Source organism: Salminus brasiliensis, chromosome 1, assembly GCF_030463535.1.
Source record: "Salminus brasiliensis chromosome 1, fSalBra1.hap2, whole genome shotgun sequence".
Lineage (NCBI taxonomy): Eukaryota > Metazoa > Chordata > Actinopteri > Characiformes > Bryconidae > Salminus > Salminus brasiliensis.
The window spans coordinates 32,000,234-32,012,292 of NC_132878.1; the positions used below are offsets into that span (position 1 = coordinate 32,000,234).

At 49.0% G+C, this 12,059-nt stretch overlaps 1 protein-coding gene across 1 annotated transcript in view; it reads left to right on the top strand.

The window, feature by feature from the left end:
- Positions 1–10,804, top strand: part of kif3ca (kinesin family member 3Ca) — a 38,523-nt gene extending 27,719 nt beyond the window's left edge. The window contains exons 10-11 of the mRNA XM_072677664.1: positions 291–457; positions 7,433–10,804. Coding sequence (XP_072533765.1) covers positions 291–457; positions 7,433–7,547 — 282 coding nt within the window. The 3' untranslated portion in view covers positions 7,548–10,804. The remainder of the gene's footprint in view (positions 1–290; positions 458–7,432) is intronic.
- The last annotated feature ends 1,255 nt before the right edge of the window (positions 10,805–12,059 follow it).

Below are 12,059 nucleotides of genomic sequence, written 5' to 3' on the forward strand. Positions count from 1 at the left end.
ATCCTACGGCCTGTCTGCTCATACCCGTTTTAAACGCTTTATTCAAATATTTCCATCAGTAGTCAAATGCATTTCCAGATAGTCAGAAAGAAATCCAATTGCTGCGTGAGATGGAATATGCAAATTTGATTGCTTGTTGCACAGCAATTATAACTGGTGTTTTTGTGTTTACACTGCTATAACACAACTTGGGTGTGTTTACTCTTGCAGTTTTATGTGGCTTGACCTTATCCAGAAATAATTCTGACTCAAGACGCATCTTTGTCTCTGGCCTTTGTTCCCTACTGCAGGCTGAGAACATCATGATTTTGGAGCTGGACATGACTCCGCCCACCCTGTTTCAAATGGACTTCCCAAAGGCGAGCTCAGAGGTGGAGCCAAGCCGAGACGTGCTATTGGACAACGCTTCATACAGAGAGAGAACAGCGGCCAACCGGGTCAGGAAATCGCGGTCATGGTCAGTATGGCGTTCGGCTACATTGCAGTTAACTGAAACTCGCGAGTTGGGACAGTATGTCACCCTGACATATCCATGCCATAAACATGTTTATGTAAGCTGCAGTGTAGCAGTGTGAAAGTTTCCATTTTTGGAAACTGTCATGACAGATACTGCAGTGAATGATGTCATTACAGCTCAGGTCACATGCTCATTTAAAATCATGACATCATGACATTACATGACATTACGACATCTGTCACAGTCACGGTTGCTAGGTAATGATAATATCTATGACATATGTAGCAGGTTTCAAGTGCTACACAGTGGTACAGTAATACACAGTGGTTCTTAACCCATTCCATTCTAGAGGATTGTCCCAGGTCAGTTCTTGTAAAGCAGAGTAAAGCAGGCCTTAAAGTAGAGCTGGGCAATATGACAATTTTTTATCATATTGTCACAAATTTTCTTATCAAGATGCTTCTTTAAGCATATGCTTAAATAACACTGATCAGCTGCAGGTTTCATTACAAACAGTGTAAGTAGTCTGGTTTAACTGGTGAAAGTGCAGCATCAATCAATATAAATCACTGTACTAAATATGAGAGTGTTTGTAAAAATCCATCACTACTGATGGATTTTGTCTGCGATCATGTCTATCCTGGTGAAGATCGTGTATTCTGAAAATATCTTTAAATACCATGATACAATATTTTTACCTTATCGCTCCGCCCCACCTTAAAGACTGATTGATGTTTCTGCATGGAGTCTATGCAGAGTCTACAGCATAGCCTGCGCAAGTGGCCTACGCCGTTGTGAGCGCTTGGTACGATGGCAACGATTAATTATGTTGGAGTTGGAGCAAAATAACCGTTGTTTACTTTTACTAAAATTTCTGCAATGGAAGAGGAAGAAGACGTCAGAGGACAGGAGAACCGAGGCAGATTTTTCGGTGATTGTTCGGCCACAGAGAGACACAAACATAGAGATGTTGGTAGATGTAATCATTTTGTTACATGTAACTGTAAGGGGTAGCTCTAGGGCAAGGCCTCCTCCTGCCACCAGGGGGAGGCCCCGAGTCACCCCAGCTAGTGATTGAGCCCAATTCCCTACACCTGGGCAGTAGGCTATATAGGCACACAGATCCAGTTGCCCCACTGCTGGATCTTTTGATTCTGGTGGTGTGTGTATCTGTGTGCCTGTGTAGTTCTCGAGTGGAAGGCTGAGTGTGTGTCACTCCCCTTCATGTGTCCCTCCCGAGTCTGTCTCCCGGTGTCTGTGCAGTGTGTGTGTCTGTGTGTGCGCGTAGCACTCATACACTCGTGTACCAGAGGAAGGCAGGAGTGTCCGTCTTCCCTGGTGTGTGTGTCTGTGTGTGTGTGTGCGCGTAGCACTCATACACTCATGTACCAGAGGAAGGCAGGAGTGTCTGTCTTCCCTGGTGTGTGTGTCTGTGTGTGTGTGCCTGTGTGTGTTTGCACACATACACTTGTGTTACAGAGGAAGGCAGGTGTCTGTCTTCCCTGTAACTTCTCAGTTTTCTGGTTTCTTTTGGGAGATCCTTTTTGCCCTCAGTTGTATTTCCCTCTAGTGTTTAAGAGGTAGCCAGCTCTCCCCTGGCGTCCTTTGTTTGTTTATTAAACCCATCTCTTTTTAAGTTTCATTTGTTGGCCGTTTTTTCATTTGTTGACGCTCTGCCGCTTTGGTGAAGCGGCAGAGCGTCAGTCTCGCGATGCGGCGGCCTGGGTTCGAGTCCCGAGAAACTTTACTTTTCATTTCCGGTTTACCTGCTCTAAGATTGAAAGATTCTGCACTTGGGCCCGTTGGTCACGTGATTGTGGTAGCTCACTCAGTAGCGCGCCGGCCCTCCAACACGGCGGCCTGGGTTCAAACCCTGCTGTAAGTGAGCACCACATTACAGAAAGATCCAGCCAAGACATGGACCCAGCAGAGATGTTCAATCTAGAGCAGGTAAAAGTCACTATAGCTAGTCAGGAGGTGACTGTGGGGAGGCATGAGCAGGCCCTGCAGCAGATTCTTTCTCAGCTGCAGGGTCTGACAAATCTAGTAGCCCAGCACACTCCTGAACCTCCCCAGGAGAAGGCTGCCCCTGCCCAAGCAGCCGTGATTCCTTATGCTGAGCCCCCTCTACCAGCCCCAGAGCGCTATGCTGGTGAACCAGGAGGATGTAGAGGGTTCCTCCTTCAGTGTTCACTGGCTTTCGAGCTGCAACCATCCCACTTTTATTCCACCATGGTCTCTGTGAAGAGCTCAAGGATGAGCTGGCCTACCGTGACCCTCCCACCTCCCTCGATTGACTTATTGAGCTGGCCCAACAGGTTGATAACCGTCTCGAGGAGAGGCGAAGGGCGCGGAGTGCCAAAGCCCCTCGAGCTTCTCATGGCCCACCGGCTGTCTCTGGCTCTTTTAGGGGGTTAGAGGAGCCTCCCGATGGTGGTGTCCAGCCCATGCAGTTGGGGCACACTCGCCTGCCACGGCAGGAGCGTGAAGCCCGCATGCGTGAGGGCAGGTGCCTCTACTGTGGGGTCTCTGGGCATCTCCGTTCTGCTTGCCCCGAGCTCTCTGGAAAAGCCAAATGTCCGTCAGGGCAGGGGAGACCACTGACTGACCTGACGCTTCTCCCTCGGGCCCAGGGGGTATTCCTCAATGCCACACTAGCGTCAGGGATGTTTGAGGTCCGCTTGCCTGCCTTCTTGGACTCTGGAGCGGCAGGGAACTTTCTGGATGCTGGCCTCGCCAGGAAGCTGGCCCTGCCGCTGGTCCCCTTAAGGGAGCCTATGCCCATAGCAGCTATAGATGGCCGGTCACTGGAGCCCGGGGTGGTGTCCCACCAAACCCACCCTCTTACTCTGCGAGTCGGTCCTCACACTGAGCGGATAGTGTTTTTCATCATCAGTGCTCCCAACTTGCAGTTGGTTCTGGGTTTCCCCTGGCTCCAGCGGCACAACCCCCATGTGGACTGGCTATCTCGGTCTGTCTTGGCATGGGGGCCAACTTGTCAGTCCTCCTGCCTCAAGGCCCCAGGGGCTACTGTGGCTACCGACACCGATCCTGAAGGTTTTGACCCCTTGTGAGTGCCGAAAGAGTACTGGGACCTTCGGGAGGTGTTCAGCAAATGACAGGCCCAATTGCTGCCCCCCCACAGACCTTTTGACATTGCCATCAACCTCCCCCAAGGGGTAGGCTGTTCTCGTTGTCGGCGCCAGAACGCCAGGCAATGGAGAACTATGTCCAGGAGGCCCTGGCCCTCGGGTTCATTCGGCCGTCCACTTCCCCAGCCGGAGCCGGCTTCTTCTTTGTGGGGAAGAAGGATGGGGGTTTGAGACCCTGTATTGACTACAGGGGTCTCAACAAAATAACCACCAAGGACCGCTACCCATTGCCCCTCATGACCTCAGCCTTTGAGGCACTGCAGCAGGCCTCCATCTTCACCAAGCTGGACCTGCGCAGTGCCTACAACTTGGTTAGGGTCAAAGAGGGTGATGAGTGGAAGATGGCGTTTATCACTTCGTCTGGGCACTACGAGTACCTCGTCATGCCATTCGGATTGATGAACGCACCCGTCGTCTTCCAGCGCTACATCAACGAGGTCCTCAGGGAGGCATTGGACAGGTACGTGTTCGTATACTTAGATGATATCCTCATCTATAGTAGGTCTGTAGACAAACACGTCACCCACGTCCGCCGGGTTCTCCAATTGCTCCTGGAGAACCACCTGTTTGTGAAAGTAGAGAAATCTCATTTCCATGCGCAGACAATCTCCTTTCTGGGCTTTGTTGTGTCCCACAACACCCTGCGCATGGACCCGGCCAAAATCAAGGCCGTGGACAACTGGCCGCGTCCAACCTCTTTGCGCCTAGTCCAACGCTTCCTGGGGTTCGCCAATTTCTTCCGGCGGTTTGTGAGGAATTTTGGCTCCGTGGCAGCCCCTTTGACCGCCTTAACAAGAAAAACATCAGGGAGGTTCGTCTGGTCCACGGAAGCCCAGGAGGTGTTCGACACGCTAAGGCGCCTGTTGACCACGGCCCCGGTTCTCCAATTGCCTGACCAAGAACTCCCGTTCCTTGTAGAGGTGGATGCTTCTGAGGTAGGCGTGGGGGCTGTCCTCTCCCAGCGGTCTGGTCCTTGCCAGAAGCTGCACCCCTGTGCCTACTTCTCTCACCGCCTCACCCCTGCGGAACGGAACTACGATGTGGGTGACCGTGAACTGCTAGCAGTAAAGCTGGCGCTGGAGGAGTGGAGACACTGGCTTGAGGGAGCAAAACATCCCTTTCTGAATTTGGCCTACATCCAGCAGGCCAAACGTCTTAATCCGCGCCAGGCCAGGTGGGGATTGTTCCTCACTCGGTTTGATTTCATACTGTCATTCCGACCGGGCTCGAAGAACACCAAGCCCGATGCTCTCTCTCGCCAGTGGGAGCCCCCTCCTCAATCAAACACACCCATGACTATAGTCCCCAAAACCCGGATCGTGGCACCCGTCCGATGGGGACTGGAGGACGCAATCAAGCGGGCTCACCTTACTGAGCCTGATCCGGGTGGTGACCCCCCGGATCGGCTTTATGTACCCGGGCCTGTAAGGGAACGGGTGCTTCAGTGGGGCCATGCGTCCTCCCAGGCAGCACACCCAGGGACTACGCGCACGCTCGAGCTTCTGCGGCGGCGGTTTTGATGGCCCCGCATGGAACAAGACGTACGAGCTCATGTGGCCTCATGTTTGGTGCGCTCCCAACGTAAAGACCCCAGAACCAGGCCCACTGGTCTACTACTTCCGTTGGCCGTCCCCTCACGTCCTTGGTCCCACCTGTCCCTTGACTTTATCACTGGGTTGCCCCGGTCACGTGGCAACACGGTGATTCTAGTCATTGTGGACCGGTTCTCCAAGGCTGGCTGCTTTGTGGCTCTCCCAAAGCTGCCAACCGCTAAGGAGACGGCCGAGCTGGTGCTCAACCAGGTGGTCCGGGTTCATGGACTCCCCTCCGACATCGTGTCAGACCGTGGGCCTCAATTTACCAGCCGGTTCTGGGGGGCCTTTTGTCGACTGTTGGGGGCAGAGGCCAGCCTCTCATCTGGCTTTCACCCCCAGTCTAATGGCCAGACAGAGAGGGTCAATCAAGACCTGGAGCGCACCCTCCGCTGTCTGGCCTCCTCCTCCCCATCTACCTGGTCTGATCAACTCATTTGGGCGGAGTATGCACATAACACCCTCTGGCACTCATCCCTGGGAATGTTCCCCTTTGAGTGCCAGTATGGATATGCTCCGCCCATGTTCCCCGGACAGGAGACGGGGACGGGGGTTCGTTCGGCAGAACTGCTAGTCAGGCGCTGCCGTAAGACCTGGCAGAAGGCCCACAAGTCCTATCTGTCTGCGGCAGCTGCTCAGAAACGCTACGCTGACAGGAGGCGGTTGCTGGCTCCCACTTATCGCCCTGGGCAACGGGTTTGGCTTTCAGCCAAGGATCTGCCCTTACGTGGTGCCCCCCGCAAGCTGGCTCCTCGTTACATCGGGCCATTCAATATCCTTCGGCGGGTCAATCCTGTTGCCTACCGCCTTGCCCTTTCCCCTTCAATGCGCGTTAACCCCACCTTCCATGTGTCCCGCCTCAAGCCAGTCTTGTGTTCCGTGGGTTCCACCGATCCGCCGGGCCCGCGTACAGTTGGCGGTGCGCCAGCTTACACTGTCAAGCGCTGCCACGCGACGCGGCGGCCTGGGTTCGAGTCCCGAGAAACTTTACTTTTCATTTCCGGTTTACCTGCTCTAAGATTGAAAGATTCTGCACTTGGGCCCGTTGGTCACGTGATCGTGGTAGCTCACTCAGTAGCGCGCCTCCTGCCACCAGGGGGAGGCCCCGAGTCACCCCAGCTAGTGATTGAGCCCAATTCCCTACACCTGGGCAGTAGGCTATATAGGCACACAGATCCAGCTGCTGGATCTTTTGATTCTGGTGATCGTGGTAGCTCACTCAGTAGCGCGCCGGCCCTCCAACACGGCGGCCTGGGTTCAAACCCCGCTGTAAGTGAGCACCACATTACAGTAACCATTTATCATGTCAGTTTACGCACAATCCATGATCCATGTTCGTCCAACTTAAGTGGTGGCGAAGGAGGAAATGTGATGCTTCAGAGCGGACCAATCACAGTGGTTGTAGGCTGCGTCGCTGTGCCGCTAGTAATGTTCCTGGGGAGGTGCGCGCCAGGATACGGCTTAGGGTACACAGCTATGCATAGACTATGGCGTAGATTCGACATGGACGCATAAATAGGCCTTTAGTGACAGTTATTACAGAGGAGGGATTAGTGGTAGAAGTCCATCTCGGATTGAAATCAGGACATAAGCTAGTCACTACTAGTCAAAGTAGTGGTCAAACTTTCTGCCCACACTTACTGATAGCAATAGCTTGCTAGCACATCTGATTGACAGTTATGATACTTTTGTTTGTTTGGCATCAAAGCATGTGTGTAGTGTGGATTAACGAGATGGAATTAGGATTACTGCTGAGGTGTGGGATGCGTGCAGTAATCTGGGATTAGCGGCATGTTGGGATTAGACACAGAGACGCGTAATCTTTCCTAAGGGTGTGATTAGATGAATTACTGAGTCTCATTCAGTTCATGCTCTGCTCCTTGGTTTCTGAGGTGAAAACGCAGACCTGGCTCACATCTGTGATTTGAAAAGTGTCTTTTCATGGATGAAGAGTTTCAGATGTTTCCCTTCCTGACCAAAAATCTAGTGGGTCAGCTATGTAGGCCTAAGCCAGCCGAATGTCAGCTAGAGTTGGGCAGTAGAAAACTGCATTCTTTGGCGTGATGGCGCTGGAGTTGGAGTGGCAGAACAAACCCTCCAACATCAGTAACTGACCTCACTGATGGTTTTGTGTGGCTGAATGCAATCAAATCCTCACAGAAATGGTCGGAAATGGTCGGTGCTGCAGTAAATCTGAAAATCTTGCTGATGATCTTTTGTTTTATGCTCAGGTGCCAAGCTCCCCGGCCCGTGTCCTCCTCAAGCTCCGCCCTCTCTCTGGCATCCTCAGGGTCCAACAGCCTGCCACACCCTCACAGCGCTGCCACGGCGACAGCCCACCAATAAGACTCCAGGGAATGCATCCCTTCTGCACTCCACCAATGAGGGATGATCAAGGACCAGTTGCCTCAACCCCAAGACCACTCCTTTTTTTTTTTGGGAAAGGTTAAAGACCACTGGCGGGGACACATTGCAGCCCTGAACGCAGCACTCAGAATGACAGTGAGGAAAGCTGTGGGACAGACAGCCCAACCCCCATTTGTTTTCATCTCTTTTTTTCTGTCTTATCATTTGGGTCATGACCCGTTGGGTTTGTGAATACCTGCCATTGACGGCTTGATCAACGCCGATCCGCCTCTGCCTTTTCCAGCATCAGGATTTAGTTGATTACGTTTTTCTTTGCTGCCTTTTTTATTATTATTGTTATTATTATTATTATTATTATTAAGCTTGTCGACTGGACGACCTCAATATGTTTACTACTGATGTGCTGGAACATAACAAAAAAAACACACTGCAGGTCTTATCAAAGGGGTTCAGCTGAAGAAAAAAAAAATGCAAAAGATGCATTCTAGAGGACAAAATCATTCCGAAAGCACCCCGGTAAGGATGGACAATCTTCTCCTCCGAGCCTGGAAGAGGATTTTGCCGGAACCGAAGCGATTGGCCAAGCAGCGCACGCTTGTGCTCACGCCTTGTGTGATCTACTGTAAAGAAAAGAGCCGGAAAGGAGAGACGGGGGGCCGGCGGACGAGTGCAGAAGTCACTCGCTCTCTTTCTCCAAGCTCTGCTTGCATGTTTTACTCTGTGTGCGTGTGTGTGTGCGTCTTAGTGATTGGGTTCAGGGTTGTGGAACGGGCTCTGGATTCCAGTCGGCTGGGTCAGGATCGCAGAATAAAGGGTATAAGAAAAAGGTGCCCTTGAAAGGACCCACTCTTAAAGTACCAGGGTTCTTTACTAAAGACAGCGGTTTTGTGTAGAACCATGACTACCTGAAGGACCATTTGGATGCTTAAGTGGTTCTTTTGCAGATGCTTCTGTATAGAACCCCCAAATCAAATGGTTCTATGTAGCAGCAGAAAGGGTTATGAAAGAACCCTTTTCTGCTTAGAGTGCAGTGGTGAGGCTGTGTTCTAGAGGTACAATTAAAAATGGTAGAACAGGAGAACACACTGTAATGTGCCAGTTGACCAATCCATACACCGCCCACAAAAGTGGCCCTTTGGAGTCAAGCTTTGCCGTCAACAATCCTGTTCAACCTAAAGAGGGACTGTAGCGTCAATATTCCCACGTTAGTCCCACCAGGCAGCCGATCAGGGTTGTAGGGCTGTTGGAATCCCATAAGCCTGCAGTCAACTGAAAAGAAAGAGACAGGGGTCAACTCTAAGTAATGAGAATCTGTGTACAACCAGTATAACCACTTTTACCATGGATGATATGAGGGATAAAACATGCAGGCGTATTAACTTTGTGGCCTGCCACCAGTTCTTCTGGGCCCTCAGTTGTCACTTTAATTATCTGACCTGTTTGGCTGTAGCAAGGCAGTTTGGAGAGTGAATGCTGGCCAAGTGAGCTCAACTCAGCTAAAATTAAGGAGGTCGACTTAATTGTCCCTGTTTTTTCTCTGTAAGTTTTGGGTGGGTAGATGTTTCAGAGCTGCTGTGGTTGATTATAAGCCACTATTGTGGGTAAAAATGTAACTTTTGCTTTGCTGGACATTCTAGTGTTCTGTGTATTATGGAGGGACAGATTGTCAGTCTAGAGAGTAACAGTGGGGCAAACCTGAATGAGTTCAGAGCTTTGGAGCCAACTCACAACTCCTGAATGCCTAGTTCCAGCCCTAGTGTGCTACCAATGTCATTCCGGCTCATCGCAACTAAGGATGCAGGGAATAAGAGCATTGAATTTGCCCCCATGCTAACTTCACCAGTTCACTGAGTTACCTGGCTACACTGCTTATTAGGTTGAAAGAGATACTTGCATACACTTAAAATTAAAGGTGCTACAAAGGGTTATTTGAGCAATGCCATAAGTGCCATAAGCACTTTTGTGGACATACAAACATGTTTGTAAAAGAGTTGTGGAAGCTTTTTAGTAAGATGCAGCAGAAGAATCACTTCCATTGTCTTCAGCATTCTTTTTTATTTATAACTTCTTATTAATTATGTTCATAACCTAATTAATAGCCATTGTTAAGCAACATTTAATCTATTCATAAACACTGTACACGTATTCTAAAGTATTGCATTATAACCCTTGGTATCTTGGGAACCATGGATACCACTTTACTGTAATAACTAGTTTACAGTTGTAATTATTGGAAAATGTCCTGTTGGAAAGTTGTACCCATGTGTCGTAAAGAATCTTTGTTGTAAAGTTTTTACAGTAAGATACTTTACAATAATTCTAAAGGATTTGTTGTAAAGTGGTACCCAAGAGTCGTAAAGAATCATTGTTGTAAAGTTGTTACAGTGAAATACTTCACAGTAATTATAAGGGATTCGTTGTAAAGGGGTACCCATTATTGTAAAGTGTTTACAGTAAGATACTTTACAATAATCCTAAAGGATTTGTTGTAAAGTGGTAGCCATTATTGTAAAGTGTTTACAGTAAGATACTTTACAATAATCCTAAAGGATTTGTTGTAAAGTAGTACCAATGGATATTTAGTGAACCAGAAGGGGTTCTTCTATGGCATGGTTCTCAAAATTCTTTTGTTTTACGAGTGTACTTTTTACATGTAAACACTGGTGACCTCGTCTGACAGTTTGAAGACTCCAGAGTGAGGGCTGCTGTGTCTGCTGCTTTTCATTCTAAACAAGACTCCCAGTTTATAGAAAACCCACAGTGGCCCTTTTACGGATACGACTGGTGACCTCTGGCACAGGAGGATCTGTTCTACCCTTTCTAATTTTCGGAGAGGTTTCAGCTCAGCTTAGACCTTTAAACTGCTGCTCAAACTTAAAGCAATGAGACAACATAGCGCACGACTGAAGACCGGACAACATACACACCCAATAGAGACCCATGCTCAGAATACTGAACACACATGCAGAGACTGTCTTCAGTAAATACACATTGTAGTACCCGCTGCAACACATACACATACTTGCACACACTTACTTGAGCTTAGCTTTCAGACACCTTACTGAAACAGCCATACACTCCAGCCGACAGCCCGCCTCCCTGACTGTAACTGTATAGGTAGATGAAGTTCCGTTATGCATAAGGACTGTGTGTGTTTAAAATTGTGTGTTATTGGCTAAAAGACTGTAAGATATCTCTGAATTACTGAATTAAAGGATAAGCTCGCTGTTGAAAAAGGAAGAAAATCATCTCTTTTGTGAAGCTGGTTGTGTATCAGTGCCCAAGAAGAACCAAAGCTGATCCGGGATCAGCCCTCCTGGTCTGTGGAGTCTGAAATTGACAACAGAAGCGCTCCTCTGAATGCTGCAAAACCTCTGAACGAGAGCTTAACCCTGCTAGCTGGGTACTTTTGTAGAGGAACATGGTCTAGGGGGGATCCAGGTGGGCGTGGGCTCTGAGTGAGTTTGTACATACTTGGTTACTGGGACCCAGTTAATCTTCCTAAATGGGCACCATCATTACAGCCCAACTTAATCTCACATAGGTCTCATCTAGGCTTCAATGTGCAGTGTACAACACTCATAGGGTCCATGCTCTTAACCCTTCCTGGTCCCAACACTGGTGGGCACCCATATGTGAGGCCCACATGGATGTATGGTTATCAAGGCTGCTGTGTAGGAATCAGTGCCAGTCCCAGCCTCCCCAACCAAGGCCCTCAGCAATGCTACAAAATCTTGTGTAAAGCCTTTGCAGAAGAGTAGAGGCTGTTACTGCAGAAGTAACTGGAGAGTTGGCGTCCACAAACTTTTGATCCAGAAATTAGTCAAATGACGTGATCAGGCGTAAACAGGGCCACAGTTTCTGAGATTGGTTGATACTGAAAAAGAGTTTTGACTCTACACAGAATCACACATAACATGGCAAAATATAAAAATACAGAAAAAAATAGACTCTGGGCCATTTAAGGTTTCACCCCATGGGTTCAAAGTGATGAATATAGCATTGGTCCTGTTCTGAGAAAGCTACTAATAGTTCTCTAATGCTGCACAAAAGGATGTGGCTTCAGGAAAGAATAGCTGGCAGTAGAGCAGCTCCTCGTTTTCCACCCCCTGCCTCTTCACCACTCCAGCTGATGAAGTAAACTGTCAGGCTGATGAACGGTCAGAGTAATGTTCGGCATTCAGAGAGGCTTTAAAGCTGTCATGTACTGCAGCTGGAGTCCCTCATTTATTTAATTCATAATTTTTAATTTTTCTAGTGGGGTGTCATTTTACATCACATCCACTGTCCACTAAAGGTCACTGGTGAAAAGAAAAATGGATTAAAGAATGTTGCTTAGCTACAAGCTAGTAACTGAAGCTTACATCCCACCGATTAGCCAAAATGCCTGGACATAATCCACGCCTTTAGATGACTGCTACTGTTATTAGCCATGCACAGAGCTTTTGTCCATATTAATAAATGCCAGAAGCCACCCCAGCTAGCAATGAA